The following is a 24450-nucleotide window of genomic DNA, read 5'->3' on the forward strand; positions in this document are numbered from 1 at the left end:
CTCTATCTAAAAAATAAATACAAGAAAACAAAGAGGAGACAAAGAGAACAGAGGCAACAAGAAGAACAAGGTAAACACCAGGGCAACAAGGAGAAAATGGTAAGACAAGGAGATACAGAGGCATAAGAGAATACTGGGAGAACAAGGAGAATAGAAGGATAACTACAGGGAATACAAAGAAAACAAGCGGAATAAAAGTATAACGAGTAGAATGCAATGAGAACATGGGGAAGGCAAGGAGAACAATAGTATACAAGATAAGGAAAACAAGTGGAAGAAAAGGAAAACAAGCGGAATAGAAGACAAGGAAAACAAGCAGAATAGGGGAGGACGAAGACGACTTGAAGACAAGAAGAATAACGCAAAGACGAGAACAAGTCGAAAACCAGAACAAGTGGAAGACAAGAAGAACAAGGGGAGGGCAAGGAAAACAAGGATAAGACAAAAGGGAACAGGGGCAAGACAAAGAGATCAAGGGGAAGATAAGGAGAAGTGGAAGACAATGAAGAAAAGTGAAAGACAAGAAGAACAAGAGGAAGACGAGGAATAAGGGAAGAAATGGAGAATAAACGGAAGTCAAAGTGAACAAGGGAAAGACAATGAGACAAGGGTAATACAAGAAAACAAGAGAAATAGAAGAATAACAGGTGTAATACAAAAACAATGGGAATAGGAGAAAATGGAATACAAGTAGAACGTGAATATAAGGACATAGGAAAATGGATAACAAGGGGAATATATGGAGAACAAAGGAAATATCTGGACAACAAGGGGGGAAAGGACAATAAAGGGTAGATAAGGAGAACAAGGGGAAGATAATGAGAACAAGGGGAATTCAAGAAGTACAAGGGAAATACAGTGAGAACAAGGGGAGTAGAAGGAGAATAAGGTAAAGACAAAGAGAAGAAGGGGAAGACAAAGATAACATGGCAAGACAAGAAAACAAGGGGAAGACAATGAGAACAAGGAAAAGACAATGAGAACAAGAAAAAGACAATGACAAGGTGAATTCAAGAATAACAAGGGGAATACAAGGAGAATACAGTGAGAACAAGAGGAATACAGTGAGAACAAGAGGAATATAAGGAGAAGAAAGAGAATACAGTAAGAACAAGGGGAATACAGTGAGAACAAGGAGAATACAAGAAGAATAAGGAGAATACAGTGAGAACAAGAGGAATATAAGGAGAAGAAAGAGAATACAGTAAGAACAAGGGGAATACAGTGAGAACAAGGAGAATACAGTGAGAACAAGGGGAATACAGTGAGAACAAGGTGAATACAGTGAGAACAAGGGGAATACAGTGAGAACAAGGGGAATACAGTGAGAACAAGGAGAATACAAGAAGAATAAGGAGAATACAAGGAGAATAAGGAGAATACAGCGAGAACAAGGTGAATACAGTGAGAACAAGGTGAATACAGTAAGAACATGGGGAATACAGTGAGAACAAGGAGAATAAGGAGAATACAGTGAGAACAAGGGGAATATAAGGAGAACAAGAGGAATACAGTGAGAACAAGGGGAATACAAGGAGAACAAGAGGAATACAGTGAGAACAAGGGGAATACAAGGAGATCAAGGGGAATACAAGGAGAACAAGGGGAATACATGACGAATAAGAGGCAGATAAAGAGAACAAGGGGAATACAAAGAGAACAAGGGGAAGACAATGAGAACAAAGGTGAATACAAGGAGTACAAGGGGAAAAAAGGCAACGAAAAGGACGACAGAAAGTTGTATTTTTATGTGATAGTTAATACCCTATTTACCCTGTTTCCCTTTACCTAGTGAGGAGAAAGACGTAATTCTACGTCAAAAATTATGACTGCTTAAATTTGATATTCGTGTTGTTCAGTCTTTCGTTTAGGTGTTTTTCTTTTTGCACGGAGGGGCGATCTCGAATGCTAGAACTGCAATCTTTAATTAGCTTATTTTGCCTTCAATCATATACAATGTACGTTTTTCAAGTCCGAATGAGTGCGATTTTGTAGATATCGTGACTCAGCTGCGTCGTGAGTTCTGTCGACTCAGACTACATGCCTTCAGATTGCGGTGGAGACCCACTAGAGTGCCCTTCTTAAAAAAAAAAACGCACTATGACGTTCTCAGACTAACATTTATACGTCAGTCACAATATTACCACAGTCTACTATATATAGTCGCGAAGCTTGAGGTGATTTTTTTGCAAATCTCGTGATAAAGCGCTCCAAGCGGTTAGAAACTAGAAACAATAGACTGTCCACGGTCGACTTTGGACTGAATCGTATTTCCATCGAGTGCTCGCTCGTTGCGTATTTCACATTGATGCTTGTGAATTGTTCATTATTGGTTGTAATGAAAATGTTAATGGCTAAAATACAATAATTGGAATAATAATATTTTACTAGAGACGTAGAAAAATTAAGTTTGCTTTAATGAAATTTATTGATCACGTTTTATTTTCAATTCTGGTGGGATTATTATTGCTTAGGCCTACTTTTTTTTCAAAGGATATGTTTTTAATTACAGCTGTTAATTTTGTTGTTATTTTTATTTGTTACTTTATTAGAGACGTAGAAAAAGTCTGTTACAATAAAATTTATTAATCACGTTTTGTTTCCAATTCTAGTGTGATTATTATTGCTTAACCTCAACTACGTAAGCCTACACTACAAGTACCGGTACACGTACATAAGTTAATCAATTAATTCATATTTCCATTATTATTGTTGTAAAGGGGAATGAAAATTAATATTTATTGGTTTCATAGTTAATTATCGCTATAATCTTGAATGAGTGAAGCGATTATAGTAAATTTCTGTTCGTTTTGCACAAACAAAAATAATATTAACCTATTTCTTGCAGGTATCTTCGAGTTTATGGTGGAATTTAATATACTTCATTAAAATAAAAAATTTACTTTATGCATTTAATAGTTCAATAATGGAAGGAAGCTTTTAATTTTTCAAAAGAACACAACGACATATTTTGTCGGCTGCTAGGAGAGAGAGCTGCGATGATGAGGCGATAGTAGCGATCCTAGTGGTGGGCAACTATCCATGTTTGCATTTTTACTACATATTGAGCTTCGCGACTGTATATAGTAGACTGTGATATTACATTACGCCTGACCCGGTTTGAATAATGCTAGTGAAATGAAGGCTAATAAATAGGCCTACATAAACTGAATGTGACGGTGGAATTACAAATAAGTAAAGACAAAACACGAGGGCTCCGAAAGAAATCCTTACAAACCGTGCCTCTGCACACCGCACATACGACTCTTACCACCTCCTGAAGATACATCGACATAGGTTAAATGTAAATGGAGACTTTGTAGAAGTCTCAGATCAGAATCGCTGTAATCGCCGCAAGAAACAAAACTAATTTAATTATTCTAATGATTTTTCTCTTTAGTTAATGTATATTTATATGAATTCTTCGTCAAAGATAAAAGCAAAAAAAAAAAAAAAAAAAAAAAACACACACACACAAAATTAGTACGAAACAGTTTCAATATAAATTAACGTATTTCGTAGCAGTAATTTAATAATGTTGTAAAACGTAACACCTTTTAAGTTCGTATCACAATTCTCTATAGTTCGTAACTATCTATTAAAATCTACAAAGGAAGTTTTATAAAATCATACAGAAAATAATTAACACTTACGTCATCACTGCTGCATCAAATGGTTGGTTTTTGGTGGTGGAAGCTGGTCACCCACTGTGGTCTCCTGGAATGATTTCTGTTTATGACGAAGTGCTTCTGTAGCGGTCTACGCCGTCGGGATGAAGAAAAATACTGGTGAAAGTTCACTATCCAGTTTCTCCGTAAATTATTCTGCCTACAAAGTCTTCTACAGTGTTGAGATAAAACTATTGGTATTGCAAAAAAGTACGAATGTTTGCGGAAATTCGTAACGCATTAAAACACAGTTCCTGACCTCCAAGAGAAAACCATGATAATTATTTCAGAAGATATAAGTCTACAATAAATTCACCATTCCATTCACTCTTATTGTTAGATAAAACGTTATAGTTTTATTGTCGATATACACTGCGTGGCTTTGTTGTATCACCACAACTTGAACTGTTTGTCATGTTTTCCGACACACACTATACGCAACTCGTAACATTCATGCATCACGTTGAGGGCTGATCGAGAGCGTCTGTTTTTATCCAACATTCTACTACGATCCACTAGTTCAACACAAAATAAGTCTTCCTGTCTTTCAAGGCCATGAAAAGTTCATGTAAACCACATGAAACTACACAAATGTCAAAGGTTAAAAATTCACTGTAAATTTATTTCAAAATCTTTAAAAATAATAGCATTGCATCACGCATGTTCTTTTGCTTCTTCCGATACATTCCGCACAGTGCCTGAGATCCTAACGAAAAATGCAGCTTGTTCAAGATTGTGTACATCTATCAAGTACAAAATCAAACCACAGCCCAATAGTTAGCAATAAAATCAGTCTTCTACTATTTTAGAACCACAATAAATTACGACTCTACTGTTTCCTTGAATGTTTAACGTCTAGAGAAAAGTGTAATATAATAATACACAATAGGCCTAAATATAACAAGAATCCAATCACCATATTATTTACACTGAATCTTGTATTCTAGCAAATAAACTTGAAAACTGCAATACTGTCAGATGGCCTCCAACATGGACTCCACTTCTCGGACAACTGCACTTTCCCCGAAACCTATCTCCAACACTCACATCTTTTAAACTCTTCTTGGTACAATGTTTCAACTTTCAAACACACTACCGTAAGACATTAATAAATATATTTTTAGTTTACGCACATTGAAATACCAAAAAATCCGTAAAAGATCCATACGAAACAAGATTATGTAAGATTACTCTGATCTGAACAGAAGTCTGACCAGAATTGACTAGTCGCAACATTCAGTAACGCCACTACCGCAACCTACAGTTTGTTTCTAAGAAATTACTATCTTGATCGAATTTATATTATTTATAAAACGATCTCTTAAGTTCTTGATATTTTCTGCATAATTATATACGTATATTCGAATTTCCAATATATTGACATCTTCAGATGCTAAGTATTTTTCGCTAAAAAGCCAACTGGGCAGTACATGATACATTATGGCATCACTGATTTGTTTCTGAAGTGCTGCAAAGAGAGAGAAATTTTCGGTATATTAAAATGTATTATCTTTTTGCCTCTCTTTGATGACTCAAACGAACTATATTACTGGTCTTTAACGCAACTGTCTAACACTATATAATAATCCGTGGTGCTACAGCCCATGAAGGGCCCAGATCGACCAGCCGGCTACTGGTTTCACGTCCACATGCTGAAGCAGAAGTGGACGATTATCCAACCAGAATGGAGGTATCGTGTGGTTAGCATGATGATCCCTCCCAGTCGTAATAGCTGGCTTTCGCAAGCGGATTTCGCTACCTATCGTAGCTCCCCAAGTGCATCACGATGCTGGGTGGGTACCGGTCCCATACACTGCCCGAAATTTCATGAGAAAATTTCTTCCTCCATGAGGACACGATGCCACGGCGCGGGACAACTGCTTAATACAGCGTAAATTAAATCACGCCTCCGATTGGTTTAGACACTGCCTTCGTTATGTACGGTACCATTACAATCATTACATATGAAACTCCGTTGTGCCGGAAGAAAAGAGGAATAGGCTACAAGAACAAGGAGAATATAAGGGCAACAAAGGAAAGAAAGGCAAATACAAGTAAAATATGAGAACATGAGGGAGATAAGAAGAACAATGCAAATATAAGAGAAAGACAAGAAAAACAAGTGGAATAAGCACAATACATGGAGAAGGGGAAGAGAAAGAGAACAAGGAGAAAAGAAATAACTGGGAAATGCGGAATACGAGTATAAGAAAAGAAGAAAAGAGAAAAACAAGGAGAACGAGTGAAGACGAGGAAAACAAGAAAAAGGCAAGGAGAACATGGAGAAGAAGACAAGGAGAACGAGGGCAGTATGAAGAGAACAAGGGGAATAAAAGTGAAATACAAGGAGAACATTATGAAGACAAGAAGAAAAAGAGAAATATGAAAGAAAGACAAGGGGAACAAGGGAAATAAGCAGAATACCTAGAGAAGGGGATGAGAAAGAGAACAAGGAGCATGCAAAGAGAACAAAGATAAGAGAAATAACAGGGGAAAAGGGGAATGCGAATATAAGGAAAGATGAAAAGGGAGAAGACAAGGAGAACAAGGGTAAGACAAGGAAGACGAGGAGAACAAGGAGAAGAAAAGGGGAACAAGGGGAATAAAAGTGAAATACAAGAAGAACATTAGAAAGACAAGGAGAACAAGCAAAGAAAACAAGAGGAAGACGAAGAAAACAAGGAGAACGCAAGGAGAGCAAGCGAAATACGAGGAGAACAAGGGGAGTAGAAGGATAACAGATTAGATAGAAGGAAAGGAATAAAGAAGAACGAGAAGATGACAGGAAGAAGGGAAGAAAAACAAACTGGAAGAGGAGGAGAACTGGGGGAATACAAGGAGAACAAGGTGGAATTAAATTTTTATGACAAGGTCAATTCGCAAGTTAACCGCAAACCTAGTTAGGAGAAAGACATAGTTATACGTGAAAAAAAATTGTTTGCATTTATTAACAAGCATGGTAGCCAGTATACCACCGACAGCGATAAAAGAATCGTTGTTTTGATGTTAAACATGTCGTAAATGCTCGAAATTAAATTGTTTACACCTCAAATCCATGCGAGGGGAAGAGAATTCTGCCCCACCGGTCACTCTGATTTAACCAGTAATGAACGTCTATTATCAAACTTCTTTTGCCCCTCTCTTCTTTCATTCTTTTCCCATGACCGGAAGACTCCATTGCTTAAGACTACTAACATTAGAAAACATGAATATATGGCGATAATGATTTTATCGCTTATTTAACAACATTGCGTCCACTTCGTGGTTATTTAGTGTTGCTGGAATATGTAACAGCGAGATGGAATTTTGATGGGGTCCAAATATTCGATAAAGAATTGCCTGATATCTTCCATACAGTTGGGTAAAAACAAAGGGAAAAATCTCAACCATGCGGGATTCGAACCCATGCCCAAGCACTAATCCGTATAATAGAACTATGACTTAAAAAGAGTGATGATGATGATGATGATGATGACGATGATGATGATGATGCAGAAGATAAAATGTCTCAATGTATTTTTCAGGGCCAAAATGTCGGAGGTGCGAGTTGATTCCCTTTTTGGGCCCCGACCAGGCACCACGGTTGGTGAGGGTAGCTACAACATGCTGATTCGCCTTGTACACAACAAGGAACAATTGACAATGTGCAAGTACCGCTATCATGTAACAGGTAAGTAGGCTGTAAGATGTTAAGTCAACTGATGCCGTATTAAGTACATTATACTGGATGAAGGGACTATAGGGAAACCACAATGTGACAACCTCAATCTCAGCACAGTTGCATCTAGGTTCTGGTTACACAAAGAGCTTGCTATCAGATGTAATATACTGTAATAGTCCCACAATTTATAGTACAACCACAGTCTAGTATATACAGTCACGACGACGCTTGAGTTGTGAGGTTGCTAGGAACAATAGACTGTGCAGGTACTATTTCGCATTGTCTGTAATGAGACGATATTAGCGTTCCTAGTGGTTAGCAACTAGAGTCTGTGTGATGTATCTTGTCTCACTGTGAAAAGAGAGAGAAAGGAGATATGTCTTACTTCGTCTGTACTGTTATGGCAATGGGTGAGTAGAGCGGTGCCGTCCATCCATCCTGCGGCGGAAGGGACCAGTTGATACATTCTGTAGCGCAAAATAAAATTACAAAATATCTCTCTTTGTACTGTGTAGTTCCGTCACTGAGCTTGTCTTTCAAGAAATTGAGTTCCGGTAGTCTGCACAATAACAAGGTTTTGAAAGGAATCCTGAAAATTTACAACCCTCCTATAATCTCCACCCTCACTTGAAGGGACTTGGTTTTATTGCTACTGAGACAAGATAAACCTTGCTAGGTATATATGTGGATGCATATTCCCTACGTTTTGAGCTTCGTGACTGTATATACTAGACTGTGGTACAACTTTCATACACCCTGAAAACACGGCAACTATTGTATTGTAAGTTCCCTAGGAGAATCATGGTCTTAAACCAGGCGCGGATACAAGGGGGGGTCTGGGGGGCTATAGACCCCCTATCAATTCAAAGACTTTTTTTTATTTAAAATGTACAAAGCATTATTTTTTTATTCATATAACTTATATGATTTCTTCACTCTCTAAACTTAATATTATTTTGCTATTTTCTTTCGCATACAAACTCTCTTTACAGTTCGAGTGAATAGATCAGGTAAGTGGTCGCATTCCTTAGGGGTCGTTACCATGGGGTTTAACAATAGCTCGGACTTCGGAACGGAAATCTAACGGTAACCACCCCTACCACACTGTAGCTAGGCCGCTACCAACACCTTTGTTATCGTACTTTACAATAGCCACTACATTCGACTTCTGAATTGAGACGAGAAGTGATCAGTTCGTACAGGTGAATTATTTAGTGTAACAGTTATAAGAAATTATAAAATGTCGAAACGTAAGTTTCAAACAAATATCTTACAATTCATCAAGAAGCCGTGTGGTGAAGTGAAAGAAAAGTGCAGTACGGATGACAATGATACAACTGATGAAGAAAAGTGTATGCCTGTTAATACCGTAACAGTGGACTCGGTTATGTGCGGTGAAAGTGATAACGCTAGTTCGACGACTCATAATGTATTAGATATTGGTTGCTTAGTGGAAAAAGAAATATGCAGCGACGAGATAAAATACAAAGCTCTAACAAATCCGTGGGTTCCAGACGAAAAATATCTATTTCCGAAGACACTAGAATCGGGACAGTCTAGACAATTTCAGCGTGCGTGGCTTAAAAGATTTCCATGGCTCTCTTACAGTAAGAAGGATGAAGGTGCGTTCTGTCACGTGTGCGTTTTATTCGGACCTAAAGAGGGAGGGCGAAGCAAAGTCACGTTACAGAATTTAGTTACGAAACCTCTAAGAAAATTCAAAAAGGCCTCTGAAATATTCAGGAGACATTCAGAGAACAGTTATCATAAAACTGCTCTCTTAAAATGTGACAACTTTAAACAAGTGTTTGAAGGTAAGGTAGAGAACGTTCTGGTTCAATTGAATAATGAAGTGTCACAAACAGTGCGCGAAAACAGGATGAAACTTGTGCCAATAGTAAAATCAATTATTTTGTGCGGCCGACAAAATATTCCATTAAGAGGACACAGGGATGATGGTGCGATTGACTTGGAAAGCGAAAATCAAAACGAAGGTAATTTCAGGGAGCTTCTAAAATATCGCGTTGATGCCGGTGATCAGATTCTGCATAGTCATCTTAAAAATGCCCCCAAAAACTCACCTCTAACAAGTAAAACAACGCAAAACGATCTCATAAACTGTTGTGGCACCATTATTGAAAAGAAAATTGTTGAAGAGGTTAACCAAAGTAAATATTTTTCTATCTTAGTAGATGAAACAACCGACATCAGTTCCAATGAGCAACTATCATTATGTGTGCGATTCGTAGACCGAGAAAAGTGTTACTTGCATGAGGAATTTTTGAGATTCGTAGTGGTGCAAGATCTAAGTGGAGAGGCATTGTCAAAAGTTGTTTTAAGTGAACTGTGGGACTTAGGTCTAGACATTTCGAATCTTCGCGGACAGGGTTATGACGGCGGTGCTAATATGTCGGGGAAGTTTCGCGGTGTCCAAGCGCGAATTTTAAAAGAGCAGCCTCTCGCATACTACATGCACTGTGCCTCACATTGTCTAAATTTGTCACTTTCAAAATCGTGCTCTGTTCCCAGTGTTAGACAAACTGTAGACACAGTAACTGAAATAGCAAAATATGTTAGGGAGTCTAGCAAGCGGTCAATCATGATGAAAGAAAAAATTAGTCAAATATGCCCTGAACACAAGAAAACGAAACTAAAGACCTTGTGTGAAACAAGATGGATTGAACGGCATGACGCAGTGTTACAATTTTTAGACATTTTCTCCGCAGTTATATCATTCCTGGAAGATTTTGGATCCTATGGTACAAAGGCACATTTGATGCTTAACTCAATTCTAAAATTCGAATTCATAATTTCATTGCATATTTTAGCAGAAATATTTGGAATAACACTGTGTGTTTCGCGGAAGCTACAGAGCCCAAATCTCGAACTAAGTCAGTGCTACCAGATGGTTGAATGTGTCATGAATACTCTTCAGGCCTGCCGAGATAATAACACTTATAATTTTCTTTTTGAGAAGGCTGTTGCATTGGCTCAATCTGTAGACGTAGAAGTAAATGTACCTCGAGTTGCATCCTGACAAATCCATCGCAATAATGTTGCGTCTAAGTCTCCTAAAGATTATTACCGCCTCAATGTATTTCTTCCTTTTCTTGATCACCTTCTAAGCGATTTGTCAGTACGATTTTCGCCTGCTAGGCACAGTCATGTAATTAAACTCCAATCTTTGATTCCTAACTTTTTACACGATCCTGATAAAAATATCGATGTCATCCTACAAGCTGCAACGGTTTATGAACAGGATCTGCCAGGAACTATTCCAGAGCTTAGAGGAGAGCTACATTTGTGGTTTCAATTTTGGAAGGAGCAACAAAAAAAAAACCAGACACGGCTATAGAAGCTTTGCTGCATACTAGGAATAATTTCTACCCCAATATAAGAGAGCTGCTCACTATATTATGTGTCATGCCAGTGACAACTTGCACCGCGGAACGGTCATTCTCAACACTGAGACGTGTGAAAACCTACCTCAGATCGACGATGAACCAGGACAGACTGAATGGTTTGGTATTGCTCAACATTCATCGTAACATTGACGGAAGTCCGAACGAAGTAATAGAACTTTTCGCAAGAAAACATCCCAGACGACTTCAGCTTCGTTAAACTGTAAGTAACATTTAATCGACTTTCCATTCCAGTCACCATTTCCTTTAGAATTAGAAATAACTGAAGACTTAGAACCTAAGAGTGACAATATTGTTGTGGTTTATTTATTTGTTTTTAATTCCATTCTTCTGTGTTGTGATTATACTACTGTATTCATATGTTAATTGAGGGATTGGGTGCAAGAAAGGCACTTCTCTCAAATGCAAGTTTTGAGAAAATTGATGTTGAAAATTCAAACCGTAATAATGTTATCTATGCACGTCTTTACATTTTGGGTACCGGTACTCCTGACCTCTATGATCACAGTACTAAACTACAACTTTGTGATCATATACATAACAGATCAGAGAACACAATAAAGCGTTTTACTCAAAAAGGGCACATCCTCTAAAATTCCCTTCTTGCACCCAGCCCCTCAATTACTATTAGCCCCCCCACCCCCCATTATTAAATTCTAGATCCGCGCCTGTCTTAAACCTTCGTTGCTATGTCCATCTTATAAATATTACTCCAGATCTTCTGTGACAAAATATAATAATAATAATAATAATAATAATAATAATAATAATAATAATAATAATAATTTCATTATTTGTGATCTACGTAGGAAATGTGCCAGGCTTAATTACTCGCATTAATAAAATAAAAGTAGTAACATATTTTTATTCAATACATCTATATACTTACTTACTTATGGCTTTTAGAGAACCCGGAGGTTCATTGCCACCCTCACATAAGCCCGCCATCGTTCCCTATCCTGAGCAAGATTAATCCAGTCTCTACCATCATATCCCACCTCCCTCAAATCCATTTTTATATTATCCTCCCATCTACGTCTCGGCCTCCCCAAAGATCTTTTTTCCTCTGGCCTCCCAACTAACATTCTACAATGCATTTCTAGATTCGCTCGTACGTGCTACATGCCCTGCCCATCTCTGGGTTTTAATGTTCCTAATTATGTCAGGTGAAGAATACAATGTGTGAAGTTCTGTGTTGTGTAACTTCCTTCATTCTCCTGTAATTTCATCCCACTTAGACCCAAATATTTTCCTAACCACCTTATTGTCAAACACTCTTAACCTCTGTTCCTCTCTCAAAATGAGAGTCCAAGTTTCACAACCATACAGAACAACCGATAATATACGGTAATTGTTTTATAAATTCTATCTTGCAGCTTTCTTGAGAGCAGACTGGATGGCAAAAGCTTTTAGAGTCTCTAGTGAGTCTTCAGTAGGCCAATTTAAGTTTGTTGTTGATATGATGTTTCCATGATAGACGACGATCTAAGTGCACTCCAAGATATTTTACAGCTTCAGCCTTTGGTTTCCATGGTATCACGTTGGTTGAAAGATTTAAAGAGTCCTTGAAAAGCCAATCAAGAGAATCAACTGATGATGATGATGATAAGGAGGAGGAGAAGAAAGAGAAGGAAATTTTCACAAATCAAAAGTTAAATATTACCAGGTTCTACTGTAATGTCTACTAAATCGCCCTAATAGGAAAGAAAGAAAGAGAGAGAGAGAGAAAAAAGGGAGGAACCAGAAAAGAAAGGAAGGAAGGAAGCAAGAAAGAAAGAAAAAAAGAAATGATCCCGGTGGGTCCAACTGGAATTTGTGGTGGAGAGAGACATACAAGCTTCAGTGCTTCAACCACTAGAAGGGAGCTTGGGTGAATGAAGAAAGTCAAATGTCCGCCATTAATAAAAAGAAAATTACTCTTATCCCATAAAACTCAAGCATTCTCTTTTTCTGTCTTGGGTGAATGAAGAAAGTCAAATGTCCGCCATTAATAAAAAGAAAATTACTCTTATCCCATAAAACTCGAGCATTCTCTTTTTCTGTCTTTTACAATCTCTTCATTCATCATAAAGAGCAATGTTAGATAATTATTATTATTATTATTATTATTATTATTATTATTATTATTATTATTTCCCTTGAAATTATTCAAATCTGCTTTACAGGGAGCTTTACCTGAAAGACTAGATTTGCATAATATATACGTCACTGTGTACGTTAACAGAGAACCACAATTTCAAGTCACACAGAGATTGTGTGCACTCGATGTGGGTCTCTGGCGTTTCGTGAGCCCACACGAGTTGTGTGGATATAAGGGGAAAAGTTGAGACGGTGTCGGGTGGAGTTCCCGGGTAGCTCAGTGGTAGAGCGCTGGTACGTTCAACCAGAGGTCCCGGGATCGATACCCGGCCCCAGAACAATTTTTCCCTTGAAATTATTCAAATTATTAAATTATTATTATCGTTCATTCTGTTAACGTAACATGTGTTTCTTCCAGAAAATTTTATGTGAGGGGGACAAAGAGAGTACGAGAAGAGGGAAGGTCTTCAATCAGAATGTGGGCACCACTTATAATATATTCTATCAAAAAAAACAGCTCAAGAAAAAGACAAAATTTATATTATTAGAGTGGAAAACTTAGGTAAACTAAGCATTACATATAATTAAATAAATTTGAATTTCAACAATTTGGCATGAATATTCATTCATATTTTTGTTCACATACACTACATTCTCAAGAAAACAACATAATTTATTGCATACTAGCAGCTAAGATACAAGAAAAAACCACACTCCGATCATCTTTTACCCTCGAAAAAGACCCCAGTTCGGTACTTGCTGTTCTGAAAGTTCTGGCAATGGAATTGAACCCAGGACTTTTACTCTGTAGCCATATGCTCTATCAACTATGCTACCTAGCCATCTAATAATAATAATAATAATAATAATATTAATAATAATAATAATAATAATAATAATAATAATAATAATAATACCTTTTTATACTCAATGAAAAGAATACACATACATTGGACGAGTATATTCTCTTCTTTTTTCTATTATCTGCCATAATTAATAGTAAACATAGCATCTGAACAGCCTCTAACAGTTCTAAAAGACAATGGTTTTGTTCAAGTATAATTTCGACACTTATCTAGTTTGGAAAGGTTTATAAATGAGGAGCATCATTTTAAAATAGTTTTCTCCAGCCTTGTATTTTTTCTGTGGAATGAAAAAAAATCCAGTCTCCTCCGATCAACACTTCTTCTTTAACATCACATTAAGATGGAACAAAATTCGTTTTGTTACATTATCGTTGCAGATTTTAGTTCTGCTTTCATAGAATGGACAGAAAATGCTGCATGTTCAATTTCTTAAGAATTGAGAAAAACCGTTTTGAAACAATGCTCCTGAAGTAATGTATTACAAATGAAAGTGTACACTAGATGAATATATTGTCCAAAAAAAGGGTTTATTAATTCCTCATTAATTGTTCCTCCTCCTCTTCACATGTGCTTTCTGTAAAGCCAACTTAATTACAAATCTTTGTTACCATTTCACAGTTCGCAAGTGCCCGCCATTACATCTTCCTCAACACGCTCATGTAAAGGTGCGTACACACACAGCGAACGAACAACGAATGAATAATGAAGCGAAACTTCGTTGTTCGTTCGCAGTTTGGAGCAACGTACAAATCATCAGCAAGTGATCAGAAAACATTCACGTTCGTTGATTATCCGGAATAATGGCGGACGAAGATATAATTATAGCAAGTGCAGCCGTTGTTGTTATAGGCAGTTTAACAAAAAAAAAAGTTAAAAAAGAAAAGGCGATGGTGGCAGACGCCACTCTACGAAAATCGCAAACAATATAGAGGCACTGACTTGCTTCATGATTTGCGTGGAATGGAATCGGGACAGTTTCACAACTTCTATCGGATTTCAGAAACTGACTTCGAAATATTACTGTGCAAAATAGGGCCGAAAATTTCGAAGAAAGATACAAGCTGGCGAGAAGCAATACCTATACAGGTAAGGCTAGCATTGACCTTAGATATCTCGCTACAGGAGATTCATATACAAGTTTAATGTATTTGTTCAAAGTGTCTAAACAGCTGATTACCAGGATCGTTCCGGAAGTATGCACAGCAATAATTGAGGAACTGGAAGATTTTATTAAGGTAAGACTGCAAGACAGGGGAAAGTTTCAATATACGGATACCTCACTGACAATTATCTTAAAATACTAAAAAGAGAGAATTGTCTGTGTTTGTCGAATGCGCATCATGCTTACGAAAAGGCACTTTTCAGTGCCAATAATTTATTTTCTGTGCACAAGGTTGGAACTTTGGAGTAAGAGGGAAAGGAAGGTATCCGTGTTCTGAAACTTAACCCAAGACAGTATAAGTAATAATAATGAAAATGTTGCTTATGCAATCGCGTGTTTTATTTTATAACTTCGCATTATTTTTCAAATTTGTGTTTACAAAACTGCTGATTGTATGATAATGATTTTTGCAAGAGAAGTAATGCATCTAAATTGTAGAGGATCCTTTAACCCAGTGGTCGTCAGCACTCGCTGAAATGTCCAATGGGTACGCAGTGCCGTCCTATGTGCACCGTCGTGCAACAGGGAGAGATAAATAGCATACCCGCTAGCAGCTACGAGAGCACTATAGTTCACTGTGTTTTCTGCGGGTAAGAGAGGCTAGCCCCAGCGTGCTGTGCTGACGACCCCTGCTTTAAACTGAGCGAATTGTTTAAAGCAATTGAATAGCACAGGGAAAAACGAGAGAAGTCCATGTAATAGCTCAGGTAGTGCACAGAATAACAACCTCATTAGTTCAAAGACATTGGAAGAATGACAACCCAAAGAAAATAGACTGCAGGCCTAATGTGTCTTGACACTTTTAATTTGCTTTCCTGTAAAAATAGTAAAACGTGACGTATCAAGGTTTTTCTCCTCTACTCTTCAATTGAATAAGCCAAAAAGGGAAACATGTAAGTAAGAGCAAAGGAAAGATGAATATTAATTACACAAATCAACACATCTGTTATATTTCAAAGAAAAATATACATTACAAAACATTACAATATTAAAACCATGTTGTAAATGAATTTGGACAATTGAGGGGCATAGAACAAAAAGCAGGTAAGTGACAGAAACCTAGTTTTGAGGAAATTACAGTGAAAGTTCCACATGCAATAAAATATTATACACTAGTTTGGTGAAATGATGCCCATATAGCAGCACTACACAGTGTGATGACTTATCTGATTTTATCCCAAAGAAACATCCTTTTGGGCTATCACAACACGCACTTACCTCATTTTTTTTAATAATGTCACTTACCTGCTTTTTGTTCTAAGCCCCTCAATTGTAACTAACCATTATTATGCCTGAGCAGCAACTCTGAGTGTGAAGATGTCAGTTCTGTGACGTGTCTCTGACCACATCTTCAAAAGCATTTTTATTGTTATTTAGAAATTAAAAAGTGAAACGAAATATATTTTAACAGGATAAAATTGTAGCATGCCCCTGCCATTTATTATTTTATTGCAAAAGATAATCATAGAATTGTTTCTTTAATGCTCCAAATATTATTTACATCAGTCCCTAATGGATAATATGTTCTGTGACACTTACTACAAGCAATAAAACTATCCACTGGATGGTAGCACAAGTCCTGAACAGCTCTTCAGTTGTTTGGTATGGACCACAGTGTGGCAGTTTGCAGTGAAAGGGTGATTTGTAGTTTTTACATTAGAGAAAAGAAAACATAAGTGCCTGTTTTCCTGAGAGTATCTTTATTACTAGTCAGTTCTGGGATGTCTAAAATATGTAAAGTATGTCTTGTAAATTTATGTTAACAGTCAGATATGATGGTGTGCATATTCAACACAATCTTAAAGCCAGTAATCAACACGAGATTAGAGGGATTACAAATTGAGAATGATTTTCGTCAGTTCTCAGACGTCACAGATAATTACACGGTGTCACAGAAATGACCATGTGTCTCACAAGTGACATTTCTAGCATTGAAATGACCCGTTTGTAATAAGCCCACATTACAATGACACTTTCCACACTTCTTGATATCTGGACAATGAATTCTGTCAAAAAGGAAAGGTTAATGGCTAAATTGAAAAAAAAAGACAAGAAGGAAGCTATGGCAAAATATTCATTAAAGAATGAAGAACGAAGGAAAGTGAGAAAGTTAAAGAAAATTATATAAAGTGAAGAAAATACCCAAGATACATTACAAATATCTAATGGAGGGTAGTGGAAAGTACAAGTAAAATTACAATGCAAAACAACAAGAAACATCGAAAGAAAGAAGAGATATACTAAGGCTCCGGCACGTAACATTATAAAAATAACAGATAGGAAAACCAGGGAGAATTGAAAGCCTACAGAGATTTGAAAAATTCACAAGAAGAATTGGAAAAACTGAAATGTAGAAAAGAAAAATACAAAAGGTTTTAGATTAAAACAAAGATTAAAAAAAATTTTCATAAAACGACAAAAATCGGAAGTAGTTGACAAGGTAATATAAATTGATCTACACAATCGAGGAGACACTACATACTTCCAATGGATAACTCATACAGAGGAATGAACAGTGAAAGGTTATATTACAGATATCAAAATATTGATCAAACATTGCATTAAATGCAATTAACTAGATCTTCTGCCGGGGGGGGGGGGGGATCTATCCAGTTTCAAATTTGTTTTTTGTCGATTCTGTGACACCAGTCCTTTTTGTGGGATTTATTACATTTCTTATTTCGTTATTTCTTTCTCAACAGATACAACCAATTGACTTAATATTGAAATAGTTATGTCATATAAACTAGTATAGGACTGAAATAAAAGAATGTAGGATTTTTCATGTTGTTAAGGAAGGTTAATCATGAATCACAGAACTGACATTATGATACAAAATGTACAATAAAATAAAATCATCTTTCAAATAATCGCGTGGCCAGTTATGTAATATCAATCTACACATTAACAATAAGTTAATATAAAAAAATAATAATTAAATACATAATGTAAATTATCTGGGAAACATAGGCCTATCTCATTTTCTCTGATTTTATACTAATTTTAGCCTTAATCATTCCTGAGATTTTATTACATAAATTACATTCCCAGATTCAGTTTCTACAGGGTTGTCAATGTATTCCGGCAGAATATGGGCGTTGGAGCTAACTTGTTCCTGTGTACTTAGCTCAAACTGTCCCATATATATCTGCTTGGAACAGAATGTTGCCAATCATGTGTTCCACAATGCATCGCGTTCTTTCGCTGTATGAGTGATGTTTTGTGGCAACGAAGTCTCCAAAGATGGTGCTTGTATCTTTAGCTTGGTGCTTAGCTACTGTTGCTTGCAAAATGGCATAGGCCTCTGATATTCTTGTGTCCTCTTTTGATTTTCTTTTCCTCAACCCCCCAGATGTAAGAGGACCTGCAGTGGAACACACTGGAGTTGAGAATGATGTCAATCCCTCAGATGCAACAGGAATTGCAGTAGAAGGCACTTGAGTTGAGGCTGAATCCATGTCATCAAAAAAATCTCGCGACGTTTCATCAGGCACATTGTTATTCTGGCCTTCATCCTCGTTCTCGTGACCTAAAACCTCCTAAGAAAAAAATTATTATATATCATTACGAGTTTCCAAATTTAAAAACGCAACTACAATTTTTTCCCCTTAGAAATGCCTTTAATAACTCCTAAACATAAAAATAATTTCGGAATATATAGTTTATATTGCTTTTTTTGTTAAATACTAGGTTAGGATACCTTGTTGACTAGTTTCAGCCTGTAATTTAGTATTTGAACACGTGAAAGCAATATAAACTATATATTCCGAAGTGATATAGTGTTAAAAGTTGTGTAATCAAGATCTATAAAAATAATAGTAGTTAGAATTTCAAAAAACGTCATGTCTTTATGGATGTCTTTCTCTCCCTCAGATGCCGTCTAGTCCTGAAGAATGGCGTGAAGTATCAAAACGCTACAATGAAGACTGGAATTTTCCACAGTGTTTGAGAGCATTAGATGGTAAACACTGCATTCTACAATCACTGATTAATAGTGGCACCGAGTTTTTCAACTATAAAGGGACATTTAGTATAGTTTTGTTGGGAATTGTGGATGCTAACTATTCCTTTATATATGCTGATGTTGGATGCCAAGGAAGAATTTCAGACAGTGGGGTCTTAAGGAATACTTCATTCTACAGGAAACTGCAGAACAATGAACTTGGAATTCTATCTGATGACTTTCTCCCAGGCAGAATGGAGAAAATTCCATATGTATTCATAGGAGATGATGCACTGCCTCTACAGAACAATTTGTTGAAGCCTTTCCCAGATGTACAAGAAAATGGCAGCAAAGAGCGAATATTTAATTACAGGTTATCAAGAGCACATCGTGTAGTAGAGAATGCATTTGGAATTCTTTCTGCTGTATTCAGGGTTCTTCGCAAGCCAATGTTACTTCAGCCAGAAAAAGCATGCACTGTAGTACGGTGTTGCTTGTATTTGCATAATTTTATGCGTAGAAGTGATTCTTCTAGGAATCTCTACACTCCTAATGGAACATTGGATGCTGAAGTTGCAGGAAACGTTACTGAAGGAAACTGGAGGAATGATACTGCACTTATATCATTCCTGCCCTTTAGGAGGGTCCCAAGGAAGTCGGCAGTAAGTAGTCAGTCGATCAGAGATGAGTATGCTACTTATTTCACGACAGAATTGGGAGAAGTACCATGGCAGCGAAAGTATTCCTAAGAGAATGTCAAAGTGTTTGTTATACAATTATACAGTTTGATGCTTTGTTAACTCACAAAGAATTAGATGACATGGGCATTACCTTAAGGAGTTAGGTACAGCTCACAGCAGTAAAATTTTTGGAAATATTCAACATTTTTTTCCTCCATTACTGTATCTTGTACAATAATGACAATTGGTATGTGTAAAACACTGTCCTTCTGCTGTATGAAAAAAAAAAATATATTTTTTTAAGATTTTAAAAAAATTATCATATATATATTTTTTCAAAATTCGTAATGGTGGTAGTTCACTGTGCAGTGATGAAGCATTTCCCTCATAACTCATAAACTTGATAACTTTTTCATGTTCTCTCTCTTTTATTTTATTGCTGAAACTCATGTTTACAATATCATGCTCTTTCAACTACATTTTTTGTTAAAAGGAAATACTGATATTTGACCATTTTTTAATGAATTTTTTTTATCAGACAATCTATCAAAGATAGAGAAGTGATCTTGCATCATATTGTAGATACAACATGCATAAATACACACAAAAAATTTCATGACAGAATGTTGGATAGTTTTTGAGTTATGTGGGAAATGCTTCATCACTGCACAGTGAACTGAATTTTGGAAAATAAATAAATAATGTTTTTTTTTTAATCGTAAAAATATGTTTTTCACATAGCAGAAGGACAGTGTTTTACACATGCTAATTTTCATTATTGTACAGGATACAGTAATGGAGGAAAAAAATGTTGAATTTTTCCAAAATTTTACTGCTGTAAGCTGTACCTAACCCCTTAAAAGTGTCCATATTTGCCTGATTTCCCATATACAGTGCATTCAATTTCCAAATAACTCACATTGAGAATTATATAACGTAGGCAAAACTATCTGTGTATCTTGTTTATAGTAGTAATAGATATGTGGCTAATGAGAAAGACAGGCTACAGCGCGACATCACATTCTTAGTCGTAACAAGGCCAACATTGAACAAGTTTATATATAAATGTACGTTTAACATGAGTTTAATATAGCAATTCCTTTGTTTTTTAGAACTTTGAACATGTACTTTTATTAGGCGATTGTCACGGTGGCCATGATTAGACCATGATAACCATGTGACTTGATTTGTGCTGAAGCCCGTCTTTCTCGTTAGCCATGTAATAGATTTATGTTGTATTGCAATTCATGTCACTATGTTATTTTTAGTATGTATTTTTTTTTTCAAGTTCCTTTTACTGAAATACGTTTTTTTGGTATTATTATTGTTATTATTTATTGAATTACCTTCTGTATTCAACATATTTGCAAATGTATTACATTTCTATTTGTATTTATATTGTGTATGCCTATTCCAATAATGAAATAAATGGTATTTCTTCAACGGTTACCATAACAGATACATTCTGTAAGACCAAAAATTAATCTTTACGTAGGTATTTTGTCATTAAAGCTACATCAAATCAGACACAATTTTCTTTTGCTTCATTGGTTTCTGTAAGATGTATATAGTGATAAACACGTGGTTTTAGTTTGTAGCCACAAATACTTTGAACCAGTGCTTGAGGTGGAATGAACAAAAGAACCGGGATGGTTTCTCCCTTTTTATTCATAGACATAAGTTATGAAAATATACTGTGTGATGTACAGTTTAGACTACAAACATATTACAGTAGTTTATGTAGCATGCGTTAAAATAGTCACATACGCATTACATACTAAGAAATGCTAAGAAGTAACAGGATGGTTTTAAGCCATTTCAAAAGGACCAGGGATGCCATCCTGTCGCACCTTGCCCCACTTCAAGCCTGCTTTGAACATAAAAGTAGCTTGATATTTTCCTATATATCCTATTGCACAGCTGCAGCCTACTCCCACTTGTTACCAATTACCAACATACCGGTAACATGCAAGAAGTCCAGGAAGAATTACTTGGGAAATGGTCAGTTTCTCTAGTATTGCATCCTCAGGGGCCTGCTTCATAAAATTAATAAATCAGAATTATTGCCAAAATGCTCGCAATATCAGTAACCAATCTAATACTATCAGTAAAATGTTTCACAAAACAGCACAAGCAATAGAAATCACTCATTATTAGAATTATTTCCATGAGTGTATCTTTAACTAAATTCCATTTTGGTGAAAAATACATACAGTGGAAACTGTGGAAACAACATTCCGACTGAAATAGCGACAAGAGGGAGTGCATGTTTGTCTTCCAAGAAATTTTAGGCGAAGAATATATTATAATTATACATAAACATATGAAACAATGAGAGATTTAGATAACATTTTGAAACATATGTGCTTAGGAGAATAATTGGTAACATGTTGGAACATTCCACTGCAAGGAATGAAGCACAGCTTCAAATTGCTGTAGATTTTGGCAGCAATACGTGTTTTTCCTCCTGAACAAAAATAAAATGGTTTTAGACAATCTGTTTATCTGTAAGTTTACTGTCTCATCCACCTCTGTTTTCTTTGTTGGCATCCTTTGTTGCTAAATTATTGGCTTCATTTTGTTCACAAGCAGTATGTACTAATAAATTCCATTCAGAAAATACGTGCATGAAATCTAGCTTATGCCTATTAGAAACCTATAGATAAAAGTATCCAAACTAGTGATTTGTTTGAAATTGACTTCAGTTACTTTTATTTTCCTTACACTAATGGTCAACATTTTATTGGATAATGTGATCAGAATTTCTGAAGCTCAAAATGGGACATCTACATTTTCCAATAAAATGTGACTAATAGGCATCCCAACAAAAATGGTGGAGACATTGGGACGGAATGTCTAAAATGGGACTGTCGCATTCAAAACGGAATGTCTCATCACATTATAATAGATGTACTGTGTCAAACAACAGAAATGATTAATTGTCTGGTTCCATCCTTTGTATAACAACGTTGTTTCTTTGAATTTTGCAAAATAATTTTTGCAATTATACCCAAATTCTTAATATTGTAACTAACTTATGTACTGGTATGTATAGTATTCTTTATAGGCAACCTTTGTTCAGGAGAAGATTACTTAGTTATTAATGGCTTTTAAGGAACCTGGAGGTTCATTGTCGCCCTCACACAAGCCTGCCATTGGTCCCTATCCTGTGCAAGATTAATCCAAGCTCTATCATCATATCCCACCTCAGATAAACTCCAGAACATGGATTGCACCCTTTCCCTCTTACTTCAAAATTCCAACCTTGTGCACACAAAATAAATTATTGGCACTAAAAAGTGCCTTTTCGTAAATATAATGATGCGCATTCGACAAACGCAGACAAATCTGCTCTTTTTAGTATTTTAAGACATAATTTGGTAGGTGCAATCCGTGTTCTAAAATTTTCCCAAATACGGTACGGTAATTCTTCAGAAAAACTACACCAAAGAAGACATAACTTTCTTTTGCTTCATTTGTTTCTGTGAGATGTATAGGCCCTACAATGATAAACACGTAGTTTTGGTTTGCAGTCACAAATATACTTCAACATAAAAAAAAATCGTTGATCCTTATCTCTACTGTTGCAGCCTCCCAATGCTACTGATATAACACTCGAGAAGTAAGATCCTAATATTATTACACTTATAAAATAATTTTATTACTTCACTAACTTCTGTTTCAAAAATTTTTTGCACAACTCATACAATACATAAGCTTCATTAATAATATTAATCAATCTTCTTAATGTATCCAGCTGTTTGCTGACAACATAAATTCCATTAACTTACAACGTTAAGATTAAGATTATAATGTTATTGGTTGTCAGCTGATTCTAAATGAGGTTAAGTCGCGTCATGCGTGATAACAGTGATTAGGCCTACAGTGTTGTTTATTATTGTTTGTAAGCATTAAGAACCGATTTGAATAGTAGTAATAGTAGGAGGTATTTTTTATGATAATCCTCTCTGTTATCAAATAACAGAGATGTAGCAATGTGAAACATTTTCACGTGTGATTTTTTGCTTTCAAGTTAAAATAGGTTTTAATATACTGTAACTAAATTCTCCAGAAAAGCTACACCAAAAAAGAAAAAGTATATTTCCTTTTCCTTGACTGGCTCTAGGAGATTTATATAGTGATAAACACGTGGTTTTAATTAATGATAAGTAAGCTTAATACTTAAAACAATAGAAGTAAAGATCAACTCTTTTTATGTAGAAAGTATAGCCTATTTGTGATTGCAAACTAGAACCACGTGTTCTTTGGTGTAGTGTCTCTGAAGAATTAGCAAATAAATCTTAGAAAAACTCATTAATAAATAAATACGTTTACTGGTAATACTTACAAATGTGTCAATTGTTTTCCTGGGCGAGAATTTCTCCAAAAGGAAGGACATATATTTGTATGCGAACCAAGTCGACACATATACTTCGTCACTCCCCATTCCAGATCTTTTCGTAGACTTCTGCCTTTCCCTCCGGAATGACGTAAGTAGGGATTCAATTTTCTTTTTGACTTCTTCTGCCTACAATAAACAACAAATATGTATCCACTAAGAATAAATGAACAAAAATAATTTTCAAATTTTGCACGTATTTGACTCGCCTACCTTGCAGCTGAACATCTTCCCAATAGCTTCCCAAGCATCATGTTTTCTTAATTTATTATGGTAAAAAGGATGCTTGGGATTCCATAACGCTTCCTGTTCCCTATATACATTAATAAGATTAATAACGGCGTCTTCTGTCCACTCGAGCTTCGACATCCTGATAGGGAAATTAAACTAAGCACCGCGTTCTGCTGCAAACTACAAACTGGTGGCAAATCGCGTCCACAACGAATACCAACTTCCTTTGATGTACCGACAAGCGACGGATCACTTCCAAAGGCAAACCAATCGTTTGGTTTGCCTTTGCTGCGATGTACACATGTTCCGATTTCAATCAGCGAATGCATTCCTTTGCCG

General features: G+C 36.1%; 1 protein-coding gene across 1 annotated transcript; it reads right to left on the reverse strand.

Moving 5' to 3' along the window:
• Positions 1 to 14456: 14456 nt before the first annotated feature.
• On the reverse strand, positions 14457 to 24421 carry LOC138692989 (uncharacterized). Its single transcript, XM_069816468.1, has 2 exons — positions 23830 to 24421; positions 14457 to 18397 (listed from the first exon to the last, which is right to left on the reverse strand). Exons 1-2 carry the CDS (start codon positions 23926 to 23928, stop codon positions 17987 to 17989), a joined length of 510 nt encoding a protein of 169 aa, XP_069672569.1. The 5' UTR covers positions 23929 to 24421; the 3' UTR covers positions 14457 to 17986.
• Positions 24422 to 24450: the final 29 nt, after the last annotated feature.

Source organism: Periplaneta americana, chromosome 2 (assembly GCF_040183065.1).
Source record: "Periplaneta americana isolate PAMFEO1 chromosome 2, P.americana_PAMFEO1_priV1, whole genome shotgun sequence".
NCBI lineage: Eukaryota > Metazoa > Arthropoda > Insecta > Blattodea > Blattidae > Periplaneta > Periplaneta americana.

Excerpts from the sequence above, each read along its gene's own strand:
- LOC138692989 (XM_069816468.1), bottom strand. The coding sequence starts at position 23,928 with ATGGGGAGTGACGAAGTATATGTGTCGACTTGGTTCGCATACAAATAT. Across the intron at positions 18,398-23,829 it reads GGAAAACAATTGACACATTT|GAGGTTTTAGGTCACGAGAA; the intron begins GTAAGTATTACC and ends TTTTTTTCTTAG.